Below are 19,610 nucleotides of genomic sequence, written 5' to 3'. Positions count from 1 at the left end.
GCCCATGGGCAAGACAGCTACCAAAAGACTTGATGCCAACAGATTAGAGCCATTCTCTAACCATGAACAGTTTGTTACTAACTTTGGAGGGAAGACTGAGCCAACACATGGTTGGCAATAGTGGAACATAAACAGAGTGGGTAGCTTTCAGAGATTTGGTATACAGCACTGCATTTACTCATCTGGGCTATAATACTTATAAACATCAAAATTGATTTGATGAAAATGATGGGCAAGTTCAGAAGCTGCTAAATGAAAAATGAGAAGTCCACAGGATTAACCAGCAGGCTAGTTTGTCTCTAAGAAGGCAGCATTTAACTCCATCAAAAGTAAAGTGCAAGTTAAGATTAGAGAGAGAGGATTTTTGGCTTAGTAAAAAGGCAGATGAAATTCAGTTTTATGCTATAGTGATGATCCTAAGGGCTTTTTATGGGCCAAAGATGTATGGCATATCTCAGCTACTCAGTGCTGGTGTAGCCACATTGATTAGTGATAAGGACATGATCCTGGAGAGCTGGGCTGCTAAACACTTCCGTAGTGTTCTCCACACACCATCACCAACCCATACCCAAGCCATTGACCATATATTCACCCTCTCTAGCCAACCTTCCAACTGAAGAAGGTTTCAAATGCTGTTAGGTTCCTCTCATGTGGCAAAGGTCCCGGTGCTGATTCTATTCCAGCTGAGATTTCTACAAAAATGGACTGAATGGTAAGAAGAGGCTAATCCCTCAGTATTGTCCTTTTCTATAAAGGAAAAGGACATAGGTTGTCCTTTAACAGTCACGGGGGTGGAGGCCTTTTTCTTAGTCATTGTCAGCAAGATTCTTGCCAGAGTTTTGCTTAATAGGCTGATCCTTCACCTGGAAGATGGTCACCTCCCCGAGAGCCAGTGTGGCTTCAGAAAGTGCTAGTGAACAGTCAGTAGTGTATTTGCTGCCTGACCACTCCAGGAGAAATGTCAAGAGCAGAGCAGAGGTCTATATACAGTGTTCATCTGTCTGACCAAGGCCTTTGCATACTGTCAGTTGTAAGGACTTGTGGAAAATCAGTGGCAAAATTTAGATGCCAGGAGAAGTTCATCAGTATTGTACATTATTTTCATTATGGAATGCTTGCATGGGTTCTGGATAATGGACACCAGGGGAGCGAAGCAGGGCTGTGTGCCTGCTTTCATGCTTTTTAGAATGAGGTTTTCGGTGTTGTCAGAAGCCCCAAGATGGACAAAAACAGCATCAGGGTCATCCGCTGCAAAGCTTCTTAAGCTGTAGATTACGACCCCATATAGGGTTGCATAACTGAACGTGGGAGATGTGAGAAATGTGGCAGCAGTAAAGGGTTATACACACCTGTTTTATATACCTATCTACCTGGGGTGGTGTGAAAAGGGGTCACGAGTGAAAAAAGTTAGAAGCCCTGATCTACTGCACTGATGGTAAATGATTTAACTTGAAGAAGCGACAAGCCAAGACTAAAGTGGAGGGAGAGCTGGTGCACAACTTTTTGTTCGTAGATGACTGCAGCTTCTGAGGTTGAGGTGCAGCAAAGTATGGATCAGTTCTCTGCTACTTTTGCTAATTGTGGCTTGACAGCACCAAGAAAACAGAGGTTCTTCACCAGCCATCACTGTACCATCCATACCTAGAACCGTCAATTACAGCAAATGGAGAAATTGTGAATTCACTTACCTCGCCAGTCTGCTTTCCAGGGATGTACACAATAGATGATGAAGTTGATGCACTCATTGTCAGAGCTGGTTCAGTGATTGGAAGTTCAGAAGGAAAGGGTGGAAGAGAAGAGGTATTAGACTGACTACCAGACTGAAGGTCTACAGAGCTGTTGTGCTGACCTCGTTGCTGTATGCCTGTGAGACCTGGACAGTCTACCCATAACATGCCAGGAAACAGGCAAGATAAGGCACCAGACACTTGAGGTGCTTTCTCAAGCTGAACTGTCAACGCAGCTCTGGTGGGCTAGCCACATTATTCAAATGTTAAAAGTACATTTGCCCCAAACACTGTTTTACAGAGAACTCACATGAGGCAAGTGCTCACACTGAGGTCAGAAGAAGTAATAGAAGGACTCTTGCTGTCTGTCTGAAGAACTTTGGAATTGATTGTGAGACACGAGAGACCCTGGCACAAGGGTCAGCTCGGTGTGCCCACATCAAAGAAGGTGCTGTGCTCTATGAGTAAAGCAGAATTGCAGAAGCTCAAAAGAAATGTGAGGGGCACACATTTAGAGACATCTTCACTCCAAATGTTCATATGCCCAACCTCTGTGAAAGCCTCCCAAGCTCGTGTCTGCCTGATCATCCACAGTTGGACACTAACTTCCGACACCTGTGGACCTCACCATAACGCGGGCTACTTTGCTTGCTTACATTTTGTCCTCTTAAAGAGAAAAGGACAACAGACCAAACCAGTTGCCTCTTACTTCACTGGAAAAATCTCACCTTTTCTCCAAGAACACCTCCTCGAGGATCTCACATCACTCACGTGTCTTTCTTTACTCTCTCTGCCTTCACCCTTGTCGGACAGAGGTGGCCCTTTTTGCCAAAGCTAGCACTTGTTCATGACCAAGTGATCCCATTCCATCCTGTTGATCCCAGCAGCTTATCCCCTATACCATCCACACACTTTAACTAATCTCAACAATTTAAGGTTTTGATTTTGGTTTTTCATGGCCAGGGGGAAAAAGTGGCTTATACCTTAAGGATGTTTATTTATCGATACGAATAAAAGGACTTAACCACAGAAGAAGATTTCAGTTAACACTAGCCATAACTGACAAAATGAATAATGAAATTTTGAATACAAGAAATGAATATGAGAAATTCAAGAAAATAGGGGAAGATTTACCTGAAATGATACAGTTAATAAGAAAGAAGGAAGAAAAGAACACCATATACTCGATACAGCTGCATAAAGGCATCATTAATAGTAACAATAGTATGTTAACTATATAAGACAATTTTATTTCCTTGTTAATAGTTGTCTTAAAAATGTTTTTAACAACCCTAAAATAACTAGTATACTTGCTACAATTATGAGTTAAAATTAGTTTTCTCCCTATTTTCTTAATTATAATTATTTCTAACTATGGATAGAGATTTAAAATAACATTTAATAAAATGTGCTTGATAAATGTTAAATTTAAACCTAAACTTTTTTGGGGGTGGGGGGTGGGGCAACGAGGGTTAAGTGACTTGCTCAGGGTCACACGGCTAGGAAGTGTCAAGTGCCTGAGGCTAGATTTGACCTCAGATCCTCCTAAATCCAGGGCCGGTGCTTTATTCACTGTGCCACCTAGCTGCCCCCTTAAACCCAAACTTTCAGTTACACTTCCCTCTCTTGATTATCTCCAGTTTATCCCACGCACAGCTTACTGTTATAGAGTTGTTTGCCAGTTGTCTCTTCCAGTAGGCAGTGACCGCCTTTGAATCTCTCAAGGCTTAGCATAAAGCCTAGCACATAGTAGGCATTTCATGAGTGTTTGACTGACTTGAAGTCTGAAGGTATAAAACATTAAGCCAGCACTCTCCAAATCTTGTGCTGGAGAACCTCAGTTTTCTGCATGATGTGTAAAGGTGATCCCTTAAAAAATGGTGCTTAGGTGATCTTTTTCTGAAATACTAAGAAGCAGCTTGACTCACTGAAGAGGCTGCCAGCCCTGGAGTAAGACCTGCCTTGGCTCACATTCTGCCCTTGATCCATCCTAGCTGTCTTATTATTGAGCATGGCTTAATGTCCCCAGAGAACTGGCTGTAACGGTCAGCTATAGAATTGGTTTTCTGGCTGGTGGAAGGATTTCCTCATCTTGGAATTCCCTAAAGCATTAAAGCCTTGGTGCTAAACTCAAATAGAAATGGAACCACTCAACTGAACATCAGGATCCCTGCCTGCTGCACAATGACTTAGAAAACCACATATTACAATCATTGTTCTGCTGTATTTTTGTTTTGTCAAATATTTCCCAATTATATTTTAATTTGCTTTCTCTTGGCATGTGTGCGTGCTCACACACACACACACACACACACACAGGCACACACACCCCTTGCGGCGCCGCCCCCCCCCCCCCCCCCCGACACCTTTGCCATAGGAGGGGAGAAGAAAACCCATAGGTCTGAGACAACCTTTTTTCTCCTCTTCTCAAAACCAAACCAAACAACTAATCATCTGTGAATGTACATGTGTAAAAATTAAGTTCCAATACTTTTTTGACACAAAGGGTTTAATTTCTTCTTTCCCTGTTCTTCCTCCTATTATGCTGCAGTTATTTTGTGACCAGAGATAACTCAGTATATCAGATTAGTCCCACAGTCACCTAGGATGGCTCAACCAAAGTGAACTTGATTTTGATAAGGAATTTACCTGTTGGAAGTGGCAAGCTTGGGTAGCTTGAAGCACTATGAGATAGGTTCACTTAGGTCACTCAGGTTTTATGTTCCTGCAAAGAGAAAAGAGGCAGTATTGTCTGTTTAAACAGTTTTGTCTCATGTGGGTATAAGTGCTCTTGCCTCTTTGAGTGACTTATGGATGAGGTGAGTGAATTAGAAGATTTTTTTACCCCTCTTAACTGTCTTCTGGAGTCTGGCTCTCTCACACTTGGCTCTATAGAAGAATTTAGTCTTGAACTAGGTCAGTGGGCCAGTCTTGAGATGCATCCTAGTTTTTTTGTTTGTTTGTTTTTAAATTGTTAAATTACCAAAATGATTTTGTTCGAAGGTAGTCTCACTAGCATGGGCCTTTGAGTGCTGGTGTGCACTTTGTAGGGCTTTTAGCATTCCTATTATAGGTATGTGTATGGTTCAGTTGGGATTTTTACATTTCATGGTGCCCCATTTTCATCTTTTCTCAAAGGCTATCAAAAGTCATTATAGGAATGAAGTGTAATTGTTAATTCAATTTATCAGAGACCTTTGAGGCTAGATAGAAAGGAAACATTTTCTTGGTCTTAAAGAACTCTAGGCTTTGGGTGGGGAAGCATATGTGCACAGAGTAGTGAACACAGCATAAAGTTATTTCCAGAGGAAACTGGTGCTAATAATGGGCCATTGAAAATTCAGAAAGGCCTTGTGTTAGGAGCCGGCTGGAGAGCCACACTTTTAGAAGTTAACAAATGTGGGGATCACTTACGTAGTTATGGGGGTGGGAGATGAAAAAGGGAATAGCTACCAGACCAGTATGATTGGGACTGTGAGTGTGAAGTGAGACTGGAAATGCATATAGGAACCCAGTCAGCTGTCAGCTTGTTTCCCTAGACGAGGCCATCCCACATCTGCTGTTTGCTCCCAAATGGCTCCCAACATGAAATCTTGCTCAGTTTAAGTTCTCTTTGGTCACTTTGTCTCCTGAAGGAAGTTGTAAATTCCTTGAATGATACATTCCTTCTTGTATATAGTAGATATTCAGTAGATACCTGTTGATTATTATGTTTACCATGTGATTATCATTAAAGACATTAGCTTCTTTCAACATTAACACCAAGCATATTAGGCTTGGGTTGTAATACAGAAAGAAATATATCTTTTCTCCCCTGCACCCCACCCCCCAAATAATTCTTTCTTCCTGATGAAACACTTAGAACATCTGCTCTGGATAGGGGTGGGTAGCATGAGTACACAGATAAGTGGAGACAACATCATTGTAGGTCACTTGAAGGAAATGGAGGGAATTGATGCCCTATTATTGGTGACCTCTGCCTCAGGTGCCCTGAACTTCAGTGACTCCTTGGGGGCATCCTACCTAGAGTGAGGAGGTCTTGCGGAGGCAGAAATGGCAAGATTTGGCAATGGATTGACTCTACAAAGTCATGAGGATAATGCTGATGTTAGGAGCCTTGGATTGACAGTGGGATGGTTGAAAGTGGGGAGGGTCTTGTCAGGAAGTTACTGAATTCAGTTTGGGATATAGACATTTGAAACTGCATCCAGGACGTCTAGTTGGGAAGTGTTCAATGGGCAGTTGGCAGTATGGACTGGAGCATAGCAGCTTCTCAGCCTGAGTTTGTCCCTCATATGCATAGAGGTGATGTCCGTGGAAGCTGATGTAGGAATTTGGCATGTAGAGGGAAAAGAAAGAAAGGAAGGGCCCATGACAGAGTCTTGGAGGATTCCTGACCTGGAGCCCAGAAAGGAGAGGGTACACCCAGGGAGAGAAGCTTTCGAGTCTACCGCTGAGCTGGCACGATTGAGTACCCCTGAGGAGCCCCTAGTTTTTATTCAGGTCCTCCTGGAGCTCGATGCTTGGCAAGCTTTGTCTCCAGCGCCCCAGTTCTTTATTTCAGCAGTAGCAGAGGAGTCAGGGGCTGTAGCTGTTTGCCTACTGCCACAACTGAATTATGCCAGAGTGAGCCAAGTCAATCCTTCCTTTGCTACTACCTGCACTTTTCAGTGACCTAAATTTTCCTGTTTTTGTGCTATTGATCTTTAAAATTTGTTCTGCTCCATTCAAAACAAACATACAGTTTAATAGTCAGATTTCCTAAGTTTCAGTGTGGAATTGAGCTTTGAAACTTTTTAGGACCTTCATGTTGATAGCGAGAGTGTGTCTGTGTTATCTTAACGAGGAAACTGGGTGGCACCGTAGCACATAGCACCAAAGCACAGGAAGACTCTTCCCGAGTTCAAATGTGGTCTCAGAGATGACTGAACAACAAGTAAACAAATGATCGTAAACAGCCAAGTACATGAAGCCGTAATGAGGGGGCAGTAACTAGAATGCTCAGTGTAGATTCAGGAGAGATGTGGGGCCAGGGACTCAGCCTCTTATGTCAAGACAGGACTCACCTCATGTGCCTGTTGATTGGCTCCAGTGAGGTGATTGCAAAAAGTTCATTGTCAGGCTCTCTAAGCACCCGGGAAAAATGGAAACAGTGTTGTGGACTGACTCAGAGGGCCCAGGACTGCTCCTTAGTAGCTGTGGGAGCTTGAGCAGATCACTCAGCCTCTCTGGGCCTGTTCCTCCATCTGAAAATGAGGAGGGAGGATGTTCAACTAGATTAGCCCCATTTTGTGCCATGAATTCCCTTGGCAGAATGTTTTCAAAAGCACAAAATCCATAGGTTTACAAAGGAGACCATTTATATTGAAATACAAGGGTAAAGTCAAAATAAAACAAACAGGAATCCAGGTTAAGAGCTCCTGTTCCAAAACAAAAACCAAGAGAAACATTTAAATGTGAAAAACCCTGGCATGAGAGGTGTGGAGGGAAGGGAGAAAGGATTTCATGCTAACCAGGGAGAAAAAGACAGATTTTTGTGGGGTATATCTAACTGTGACCATGTGTAAACACTTTATATAAGTATTACCTGTAGTTATACTCATAACTAATATATATTATATTACATTATCTATATATTTGTATATCTATATATAGACTAATAAATACAGAGGAGGATTATAAATCACATTCAGGATCATCTCTAAGGGTGATGAACATCTCTGACTCTTGAAAAGAAGATGTAGGTCAAATGAAGAAGAGATACACTTTCATTCACATGTATTAAGCACTTGCTATGTGTCAGGATGTCACTGTCATCTGAATCCCTGCAGCAGCTTTTGTGGCAGATGTCTGCTGATGCCTGATGCCTTCCTTGAGTGTTGGGCACTTTCTGCATTGTGTTGACAGCAGATACAGCAAACCTGTGGGTCCTTTGCTTTTTGAGGGTTGTTGTATATTTGTCTGCACCAGGTATGTCTTGCACCCAGCCAACATTTTCATCAGCGGTATAAAACCCACTGCTTTTCCTCAGTTCCCCATTGGGTCACATCATAGCTAATCACTGAACTTAGCAGTTCCTTTGGATGCTGGCCAGGTGGTGCCAACCTGGTTTACAGCTCTCTACCCATCTGTTTTCTGGAGCCTCTGTGACTACCTGTGTGACTCTAAAACTTGAACGTGATGGGGATGCCACTTGTATTTTTTGGAGCACTTTGAATGACCTTAGTGGCAAGGCACACTTAGTATGAAATTGCAAGCAAGCTTCATGCATACGGTGGCCTGGAAGGGAGCCATTCCCCTGTCATTTGTCATGCCTTCTGTCCCATTGCTCAGCAGGCAACCTGCCCAGGGTGACTAACAGGAGGGGACACAGCATGTCGAAGGCAGTGTGCTTACTTTGTTCTTGTCCTTTCTCTTACCAAATGTCTTAGGCAGAGGATCTTAGCATGGTGTTTCTACAACTCCTCTTTCTCATTCATGGTCATCTTCCCTTTGAAATGCATCCATAAACTTAGGTTTGTGTTCAAGTTTCAGCTAAAGATCAAATTTGGTTTTATGACCCATATGTGACTGATCACTTTCTAAGGTATTTTCTTGCAGTGTGCAATAGTGCACAGGACTGTGATGTTAAGCAGTCCATTATTTAAAAAAAAAAATAACCACTTAATGAAACTGTTTAAAAACCCAAACCTTTCAAAGCATGTACTTTGGCTGTTATGGGATGAGTACTTTATAACTGGATTTTTTCAAACCTTCTAAAAGCAGTGATTTTTGAGATCCATAAGTGCTCCCTCCTTTATAAGTAAATAACACATAGGTAATGTAAGCCTTTTATTAATAATCATGGAATTCATAACTAACTGTATTTGTACTTATTGGCTATCCTTTAGGAAGCCCTTCCAGAGAAAAATAATCTGTTTGTAGTCAAGCACCCTAGTGATCAATTCTGTAATTCATTATCTGCAAGAATTCACACCCACTTGTCTTCCTCAGTCCTTTTTAAAGCTGTGTTGGAGTTTCAGACTCTAGACTGTCATGATTATTTTATTCCACATGTCTGGTTCCTGCCTGGTAGAGCACAAAACTGGCGTCCGTCATCAGCTTTTGGGCATTATTTTCCATTCCTATCAAGCGCTTAGTTGGGATAAAGTCAGGGGACTGCCTTCATGATTTGAACTTGCCCAACATTATCTAGCTCTTTCCTAAATAATAGGCTGGCTTCTCTGATCCCTAGAGGGACACACTGGAAATAAACCATCATCATGTTTTCTTGGCAACTCCCTTTCTGCTAGCCCTCTTTGTGGATTAGAGATTTAGAATTAGAAGAGATCTTAGAGATAATGTAGCCCAACTTACTCATCTTACATCTAAGGAAACTGAGACTCAGAGAGGATAAATGACTTGTCCAAGGTCACATAGAGCGTGTGAATGTGTGTGTGTGTGTGCGCGCGCACGCGCATGTGAGTGAGTTCCTGTGTCTGTCTTTGAGCATGGCTACCACTGGGCCTTCTTTTGCTCTCAGTTTCACCCTTAGCCTCTGGTGTGCTCTTCTACTCATACGGAAACAGTAACAGCAACAATTAAACATGGCTGCAGCCATATGCCGTCATAAAACATCACCTCAACTTAACTGGCCTGGAACTTCAGCCCTGCCAGTGGCTCCTTATTATCCTTCAAGGCCCAAGTCAGGTTGTATTTCCCAGGAAGCCTCCCTTGGCTTTGGGCTGCTTTGGTGCTCTCTGATGCTCTAAACAGACTCAGTTTTAGGTCAGGAAAGGAACTTAGCATCCAAATGAGCCTTCTCATCTTATGGTCAGAAACGAGGCTCAGGATCATTCAGTGTCTGTTTCCAGTCACCCAGTTGGTCAGAGATCAGATGAGATCAGAGATTTCTTGAGATACAACCAAGTTTGCTTGTCAGGAGCAGTTATTGGCTAGCCATTCAGTCTCTAGAAAACTGACAGTGTTATCTTCTTTTTAAAAAATGATTTGGTGAGAATTTTTTCAAAACTGCTTCTTTAGAAATATTTGCAATGTTCATTTCTGAACATTAGCCAGTTTGAACACTTTGTCATTTTCTAACTTGTCAGACTTTATAACTTGTTGACTTGAGTTGGATTAGCCTGGGTTCAAATGCTGACTCTTCTGCTCACTTCCTGTGTGACTGTAGGCAGGTCATTTAAGGTTTCCTTAGCGTGTAAATGGCCGATAATAGTGCCTCCGTCACAGTGTCATTAAGCCCAGATAAGATTGCTTGTGTATAAAAGGCCTTGGTGAACTCGAAAATGCCATATTATATAAAGAAGAGCTCCCTTGCAGGTCCCCAAGACCTCTGGGATGTCATCCGGAATCACTCCAGGAGCTCAGCCTCACTGACGATCCACATAGGAGCAGGCCCACCGACTCTGAATCCCACCTCCATTCACCAGCCGGCCAGTAAGATCATCTGTTTAAATCTAGAAGAACTTTAGACTTCACTGAGTCTAACTCCTCTGTTTGAAAGGCGAAGAAACCGAGGCTCAGTAGTTAGTGAACTTGTATGGAGTGTCTGCTGTGGGTCAGGCAGGCGTTAGGGGCTGGGATGCCAGAAAAAGAAATGTATAGGAATGCATGCAGTGTCCCTGCTCTCCAGGAGTGGGCATTTTACCTGGGGAGAAGACTTATCCAGTTACATGCAAGGTATGTAGATAGAGATATGATAGGTAGGTAGGTAGGTAGATAGATAGATAAGATAGGTAGATAGATATAGATAGGTGGATAGATAGGTAGGTAGATAGATAGGTGGGTGGATAGATAGATAAGGTAGGTAGATAGATAGATAGATATAGATAGGTAGATAGATAGATAAGGTAGGTGGATAGATAGATAAGGTAGGTGGATAGATAGATATAGATAGGTGGATAGATAGGTAGGTAGATAGATAGGTGGGTGGATAGATAGATATAGATAGGTAGATAGATAGATAAGGTAGGTGGATAGATAGATAAGGTAGGTGGATAGATAGATATAGATAGGTGGATAGATAGGTAGGTAGATAGATAGGTGGGTGGATAGATAGATAAGGTAGGTAGATAGATAGATAGATATAGATAGGTGGATAGATAGGTGGGTGGATAGATAGATCAGGTAGGTAGATAGATAGATAAGGTAGGTGGATAGATAGATATAGATAGGTGGATAGATAGGTAGGTAGATAGATAGGTGGGTGGATAGATAGATAAGGTAGGTAGATAGATAAGGTAGGTGGATAGATAGATATAGATAGGTGGATAGATAGGTGGGTAGATAGATAGATAAGGTAGGTAGATGGATAGATAGGTAGGTAGGTAGTTAGGTGGGTGGATAGATAGGGCAGGAAAGGCTTCTTTAAGACAAGGGCAGTAGCAATTGAGGAGGACCAGAAAAGGCCTTCTGTAGGCCGGTGGGCTCTGGGCTGTGCCAAGTGGGGGGAATGAGGCTCAGAGCCTGCTAGCATGCTGTCATGTGTCCAGGTGGGCCCTACAGTTAGACTGTCTAAAAAAGGGGAGGGAGTAAGTTGTTAGAAGACTGGTGAGGTGGGAAGGGGCCCAGGTGATGTCAAGAAGAGTAAGTGATAGGAAGCTGATGGAGTAGGTAGAATTTGGTGGGGGGTGGGGGGGATGCAGCAGGGAACTAGAGGAGAGATGGGAGTGGGGAAAGACTTGGGGGCCCTTGCAGCAGTCCAGATGAGATGATGACGACCTGCACTGAGAGAATGTGGGTGGGCTGTGAGCTTGGTAACTTGAGGATGGACCCCAGGCCTGTGGTGCCCTTGACAGGGATAGGGAAGATAAGAAAGGGGAGGGTTTGGGGTTCAGTATAATTAGGGTTGGGAAGAGTTCTCCTTTTCTCTCCATTTTCCCGAATTTACCCCTTGCCCTCTTTGCTTGGAGGCTTCTTGATCTTTTTTTTTTTTTTTAAATCTCTTCTACTTCTCCACACCAACACCTTTATGGCCTGGTACCCTTGAGTGGCCAGTAGGAATCACCTTTGAGAGAAGTTGGTCAGTCCTTTTCCTGACCAAGCTCTGGAGATAGAGGAAGGGATAAATACAATGAAAACAAAACCAATAAGTGATCATTTGTTTAAGGGATCAATATAAAAATTCTAGCATTACCATCAGTACAAAACCAAAGGTCTCAGCACACAGTTTGCCTCTCCCTTTCTTCTAAGGGTGTATTAGAGGTTCTGTGAAAATGAAGGTGCTGCTTCAGGGGCAGAGTCATGGCTGCCCAGCAGCCTTCCCTTTAAAAGGATGGACTGAGCCCAAACTGGGAGGGGGCCTAGGGTCACGGGAGTAGAGTCTGGCCCTGCTGCCCCTTGACTTTCCACATGCTGACAGTTGCCATTTTGCTTCATGATTTTGATTTCACCTCAAAAAAAATTCCTGCCAGCTCTTCCTCAATTGTAGGTGTTGTAAATATTATACTCATAAAGTGTGATGAGTTAAATCCCAGACTCATAGACTCAGGAGTTAGAAGGTACCTTGGAAGCCAAGCCAGTTAGTCTAAACAAAACACATGTGTCCTGATTAATTTACCACCTACTGAACAAGTCATATCTCCTCCATTGAAGCCCTCCAAGATAGGCAGCCTGTTAAGTTTCTGAACAGCTCTGCTTGTTAGACTTGGTGAAACTGTCATCTCCTGGTTGTATAGGGGATACAGTGCTAAACTGGAGTCTAGACTCTGTGGTTCTGTTTGTGTGACCTTGGATAAGTCAATTAGGCTCCCTAAGCTCAGTGTGCTTGTGTATAAAATGAGACACACTCTGACCTGAGCCTTCTAGCTCTGAATCTGAACTGTGACTTTCACAGATTGTTCTTAATTTTATCTTTTTTTTTTAATTAGGGGAGGTAAAATAATATTTTGATTAAATTGGATCTCTGATATTCAGAGAACACCTCCTTCTCACCTCACCCCCGCCTCCGGAAAAGCTTATCAGAAAAATCATGATTCCTTCCCCCAAGCTGTTTCATATTCTTCCCTTCGGATCCTCATCCATGCTGCCCTCCCCATTTTCTATGACAAACCCAGGGGAACTAAATCTGATTATTGTTTGAAATGCAGAGGACTCTTAGGCCCAGAGGTAACGAAGGCCTGAATTACATTGGGAATGTGTACAGATTATATTATAGAGTCAGACTCAACAGGATTTAGCAACTGATTGGCAATCTCTCCTCTTCTTAACTTTTGTTAGGAGGTAGATTCGGGGAGTTGTTTTCATAGAAATGATGAGTGAAACCTTAAGAATTGGTGAAATTGCCCAAGAATGGCATCTGGGTAAAGAACACAGAGAGGATTGTTCTCAGGGGGAGGAAGGATTTGGGAGGGGGAGGAGCCAGGAAAGTTCTAAAAGGAACACAAGGATGGTAGATGGAAGGTTGTGTGTGAGAAATGGCAAGGAAGATGGTTTGGTTGGACCACAGAGTATGTGCAGGGGAATAATGGATAATTTGGTCCTAGGAAACCATCGATGGCAGACTTATACTTTAGGAAAATAACTTAAACAGTTGTGGGGATATTGGATTGTAGAGGGGAAAGACTTTTGTTAGGGAGGTCAGTTTGGAGGTCATTGTAATGATATAGATGAGAAATCATGACAGGTTGATTTCGGGTGGTGAGAACAGTCTGAAGAGAAGAGGATGGATGAAAGGTGATAGAGCAGAGAACAAAGGCCTCTGAAGTTTTTGCAAAAGTCTAGATGGTCAGGGTCAGTCAGTCAGTCAGCATTTATTTATGAAGCACCTAGTATGAGCCAGGCACTGTGCTAAGTGTTGGGAATACAGAGAAAGGGATGGTACCTGTGGTTCCTTCCTCATGAGGATATTGTGAGGATCAAGTTTTTGTCAGGCATCTGGTATTTGCCAGTTATTGAGTTTACAAAGTACAAAAATGTTAAGATAACACAATTTAGCAGGTGATTGGCAACTTCTGGTGCATATAACTTTGCAATCAGCTAATTGGAGACCCCCCCCCCCCTTTGGTGGCCAGGGCATTGAAATTATTGTTATTAAAAGTTTCTTTCTATGTGTACATGCTGTTATGATTCAATGGTGGCTATTGAGAATGCTTAATACATACTTGCCTCCTAGGGTTTGGCTAATAACTTTGTGATGAAATTTTAAAACAGGTAACTTAAGGATTTTTAAAACTGAAGCTTTCACAATTGAATTCCAACTGTGCTCTCAATTCCTCAAGCGTCCACTCAAAGTGCTTTTGGGGACCAAATTGTTGTTGTAAGATAAGGAGAGTAGAGAATTTTTTCAAAACATATTATAAAAAGAGAATATGTTTATGTGCATGTATGTTGATAAGATTATAACTTACTTGGTATGGGGGTAGTATACAAATAAACCAGGGTTAGGATGTTGTAGCTCTGAAGATGAGGAATGGGTTTCTGCCTCCATAGAATCAAATCAGAGTGGAACTGGATGAAGAGATCATTGAGGTTTTGTAGCGCCTGACCTTGTCCCATGAGATGACATGTTTTTTTACTTTCTCAAAGTGACCTTCAGGTTGTAATCCACCTAAGTCTTGAATTTATACTAATTGATCATGACTAGCTCCTTGGGGACCTGTGCAAGTTATTCATTATCTTTGAACATGTGATTATTTCAAATACTCCCTCAAAGAGCTTATTTGGTGTTACTTTGTTCTCTGGGATGTTGAGGGGAGTCATTGATTTATAGGATTTAGAGTTGGGAGGGAACTCAGTGAACAGCTATAGTTTCATTTACAAATGAGGAAACTCACTTCAGAGAAATGAACTCTACTAGAACCTGGTCCATAAAGACATTAAGAATGAAACCCCCGGAGGACAAGAATTTGCCTTAGTCATAGTGGTGTCCCTGATGTTCACAGATCATTTTCCAAAGTTGAGAATATTGATGACATAAATTCATTTATCATTATGCCAGGGAATGCCAAAGATGATATGCTTGTGGTAATCAGTAAGATGGTTGATAAGGACAAGGACCAAACAGTCTGAAATGATCTCTGAGAATATAATTGAATGTCACTTGAGGTAGAGACCCACTCCATCCATTAATCCACCCTGCCTCTCCCTCGGGTGCTCCTTGGAACAACAAACTGGGTAGGGGAGGGCAGGACAACCACTCTGAGGAGAGCACTTCAGGTGTTAGGCTGCTCTGCCCTTTTCGCAGATAAATTAGTGAAGAAATGAAGAAAGGCCTGATCAAGCCTATTTTTTATATCCTATTGAAAACCTCTGATGCATTCCTTTAAGACTTTCCTTATCCTTTTAAAATCTTGGTTCTTCTGTTAGAGAAGCAGGGTCGTAAGATAGAAAGCATGGGGCTCACAACCCTTGGCTGCCATGTATTCCTATCTGGGCTTCTGGGAAGTCTTACTATCTTCAGATGTAAAAGATGGACGTGATGGTCCTTCAGGTCCCATCTGACTCAACTCTTACTGGACTTTGTACGTGCATCAATTGCACAAACCGCGGGAGGGAGTTGGGTCACACGGTAAAGACAGGTAGATTTAGAGTCAGGACACCTACTAGCTTTGTGACACTAAACTAGTCACTTAATGTCTGTGAAACTCACTTTCCTTAATGTAAAATACCTTCAAATGCTATGTACTTGCTAGCAATTATTGTTATGATTTATGAAGTTTTCCCCTTAAAAGGTTACAAGCCTATTGTAACTATTGACTGTATATGCCAGTCCTCTTATTCTAGCCTCCCTCCGCTGGTAGTCTCAAATATGCAGATGAATGCCAAATCAGCCCCCAGATCATCCACTGTCTGCTTTCCATCTTCACTGGAAGTCCCCGCCACATTTCAAATTGCACTCATCATCTTTCTGTCTAAACTTGCTGACTTACCTATACATTGTTCCCATGATAACATCTTCAATAAATTCCCATTTTACAGATTAAAAAAACTGAGTTCAGAAAGGTTGAGTGATTTGTCTAACTTCATACACACGACTGTGGTCTGAGACAGGATTTGAATTCAAATCTTGATTCCAAGGTCAGCACTCTGTACTCCACCAGATTTTTAAAAATAGTTTCCACAGAGTCTCTCTGCTTCTGTTTTCTTCCCTCCAAAACATTCTCCACACATATGTTAACATCATCCTAAAACACCCTGTTCAGAAGCCTTTGGTGCTTCCTTTTGCCTCTTAGAGAAAATAAAAAGTTCTCAGCTTGGCATTTAAAAATCTTTCTTTCTGGCTCATGCTTGTCTTATCAGCCATGTTTTGTTTTCTTTCTCTTTGTAAGTACAGAGCTCCATCCAGATGAAACGGGGGGGGGGGGCGGGTATTATGGCATGATTTCATAGATAGCTTTCCTGTGTAGGAAGTAGACAGGATCAAGAGCAGCCCCTAATGCCTGATGTCCCCAAGCCGACCACTGGGAGCCCTCCCATGAGCTTCTCGGGGAGCAGGCCATTTGATGGCCAGAGCTTGACCTTTAGCTCTGGAGTCCATGCCCAAAGTAAGGATGGTCTCGACTCTTGGTGGTGGGTTTGCTTACTTGAATTTCCAAGAGCACATTGCACAGTTAACTGACCAGAGACATATTTAGTAGTAAGCATCTCTCTTGAACTTTGCAATTCACTTGGCTTACAGATTGTTCCTCTAGGCTTATGATCTAGAAGTGTAGAATTGAATCCATGTTCTAATGAGGCAAGAGGACCCTAAAGTGCCACAGTGGTTGGAGCTCTGGCCTGGACTCAGGAAGATCTGAGTTTAAATTTGGTCTTAGACACTAGCTGTGTGGCCCTGAACAAATCACTTTCCCTCTTTCTGCCTCATGAGGATACTAATGTGCTCGGGGTTGTTGTGGGGATCAGATGAGATGTTATTTGTAAAGCTTTTTTGCAAGTGCAGACCACTTAATTCTACCACCCTTTGTGCAAATAGACATCCCCATTTCTTGAAGACAATGCCTCTTGAAGACAAGGCTCAGCTCTCAACAGTGTGCCCAAGAAAGTAAAACTGAATTCTTCTAGTTTGAGGAACTTTCACATCTGTTAGTTTATTGCATTTTTCACCCATTGTAATTTTTTTTTCTGTTTGAAATATATAGAGTAGTTCTGCTAAACTATATAAAAGTGACTGTGCCAAGACCATTTGATTTTTACCCTTCTCTCTAAGGGTTTTTTAACTTTTGTTGAATCCATTCACAAAGAGAAAGAGAAGGGAGCTCTCAGTGTGGGAGGGTAATACTAAGTCAGTTTTTATGTATGCACTCTAAGACATTAATGCTATTTCTTTTTGTTTTGTTTTTTTGTTTTATGGGTCAATGAGGGTTAAGTGACTTGCCCAGGGTCACACAACTAGTAAGTGTCAAGTGACTGAGGTTGGATTTGAACTCAGGTCCTCCTGAATCCAGGGCTGGTGCTTTATCCACTGCGGCACCTAGCTGCCCCCAATGCTATTTCTTAAAACAGTTCTTCAGTGTGAGTAAGGGATGATTTAATGGATAGTTCTTTATATGTCATATCTAAATGGCTTTACCCATATTTTCATAAAATTCCAGGCTAGCATATTTTAATGATTCTAATTCATGATATTTTGCTATTAAGGAAAAAAAGTTTGTTTCCACATATTATTTAGGTTTTGTACTAATGTAGTCGGGAGAGATCTGAGTTCAAATCCAGCCTCAGACACTCACTAGCCATGTGACTCTGGGCAAGTCACTTAACCTCTGTCTCTATAATTCGTCAGACAAGGAAATGGCAAAGCACTCCAGTATCTTTGCCAAGAAAACACAAAAACAACAAAATTATAGAAGGGTCTCCAGATGCTCTTTTGGGAAACACTTGAAATCTTGTTTACACCAACAACTCCGTGTGCCTTTGATTGGTCTCAAGGAGGAGGGCGAAGGAGAGGTGGTAACTGGGCAGGACTTGGTTATGTAATTTCTAAAATAATTTTCTAAAGTTAATTTCTTTATCAGCATATGTTAACAGATGTTAAATAACAATCATCTTTTATCAATTAAATTAGAACAGTGTTTTCATCATTTCTTTGTTTTGAAATAATTGAGAAAATAATTTACTTTGTTTTATTTTTAGGGTTATATCCTGTGTTGTGACCTCATGGTTTAAGTGGGAATAAAGATGAGTATAAGCAGTGATGAGGTCAACTTCTTGGTATATAGATACTTGCAAGAGTCAGGTGAGTACTTCTATGGGATAAAGAGGCCTCAAATCCCTTTAATATTCTCAATCATCTTTCATGCATTTGACGTCTGTACCAGTCCAAATTGTTCAACTCGATGTTTCTTTAATGAATGGACTGCCATTTATTTCTAGCCTACGTACTACTTACTGCATGGTTTCACTCTCTGACTCTTTCAAATATATCGGAATCATCTCAGGCATATACTTGTCACAAAAATGATGGCTTTCCCAATTTAAAGATAACTGCAATGATTTTGAGCTAATTAGGAGGATTTATTAGATGCATGTTCACCATAAAGCTGCTGTTCTCCGGAGTTTGGCCATCTTTATTCAGAATCTCCAGTTAGCCTTTGAGAAGAAGTGGTATGTGGTATGTACCAGGTACTAGGTGCAAAGGCAGCTCACTTAGCTGTCAGTAGTTTTTCATGTGATCTCATTGGCTCAGATCATCAAACCTGAAGTATGTAGGAATATAGGAAACAAGCCTATGTGCTCATACTGTCCATTTCACTGGATTTGGGCTCAGAGGGCTTGGCTTTGGAGTCAGGGGCTGTTCCTTATAATTTCTTCTGTCAAGGGAGAGGCTGGACTTTCTGGTATCTTACGGCCCCTCTAGTTCTGCACTTGGGAGGCTCTGATCTCAAGTACACATTACTCGAGTACATTCCCCTGAGGCCTCAGCTAACCATGTGACCGTGTATGCTTCTGCTTTTCTAGTGATCAGAACTGAGTCAAGAAAGAATGTGACAATGAGGGAAGGACATTTTCAAGGGATGTGCTAAATAGATGCTTGGAAATAAAAGGGGAATGTATACAGGGCAAGAGATGGTACAGGCTGTGCATTTAGGGTGCACTCATCTAGTAGCCCAGAACCCCAAGGCTAAAAGTTTGAATTTTAAGGAATATGACCTAAGACTTTTGCAGCATTTACTTTTAAGTGGCGTAGTCTATCTGTAGAAAGATAAACTTTTTTCAGCTTTGGGGTAATACAGCATAGGAGCAGGGGAAAGTTGTAGGACCCATAGGGCCAGGGGAACAATTTACATCAGAGCCTTTAACAAATAAGCAGCCCCCAAATATATTCACCTCAGTAAGTTTGCTTCCCATTGTACATCCCCTCTCTTTTTGCCCTCCAAGTTTCAGTTCGTCTCTTCCCTGATTTTTTTTCATAGCTACTAATGTCCCTCCAAAAGTTGTTCCCCCAAACTCATCTTGTTTAAAATGGCCATGGCATTTAAGATAGGATATCTGTCAAAATGTGATTCTGGTTGATTAGGGAAAGCAACCTAGCTCCACTACATTGTATTTATTCATACCTGATTTGGGCCTAAAAGTTTCAAAATGGCTGGTAAATGTGAGAGAAACTCATTCAAAGGCATACAGTCCCTGCTTAGGACTTGTGGAGATGGGAAGGCTAACTTACTTTACAACAGGTTCTGTGTGGATGAGCCTTTGAGTTGGGTCACTGATCAAGCCACAGCTTGGAGGCTTTTTGATTGCAAAGCAACAATTTGATGAGGGAACCCAGCATGAAAGTTCAGTTCCATGAATTCTGAAGGCAGGTGTACCTTATATGAATAGCAGCAGGGTGCAGGGCAGGCCTGCTAGGACTAAAAAGGTGGCAAACTTTCTGCTTTCAAATACAGGAAGAGAACTAATGCCTGTGTCTGCCTCAGGAAGTTTTCACAGAGAACAAGAGGGCAGCAC

The 19,610-nt window shown here is 42.0% G+C and overlaps 1 protein-coding gene across 3 annotated transcripts in view; it reads left to right on the top strand.

Annotated features, from left to right (window-relative positions):
* The window catches only part of TBL1XR1 (TBL1X receptor 1), a 148,838-nt gene that overhangs the window by 96,271 nt on the left and 32,957 nt on the right, over positions 1-19,610 (top strand). For 2 of the 3 annotated variants that reach the window (XM_043997163.1, XM_043997164.1), the window contains one exon: positions 17,796-17,898. The exons of the other annotated variant lie outside the window; for it this stretch is intronic. In XM_043997163.1, coding sequence (XP_043853098.1) covers positions 17,841-17,898 — 58 coding nt within the window. In that variant the 5' untranslated portion in view covers positions 17,796-17,840. The remainder of the gene's footprint in view (positions 1-17,795; positions 17,899-19,610) is intronic. 3 annotated transcript variants of the gene reach the window in all.

Source organism: Dromiciops gliroides, chromosome 3, assembly GCF_019393635.1.
Source record: "Dromiciops gliroides isolate mDroGli1 chromosome 3, mDroGli1.pri, whole genome shotgun sequence".
Lineage (NCBI taxonomy): Eukaryota > Metazoa > Chordata > Mammalia > Microbiotheria > Microbiotheriidae > Dromiciops > Dromiciops gliroides.
This window is presented reverse-complemented; position numbering and strand designations above follow the sequence as displayed.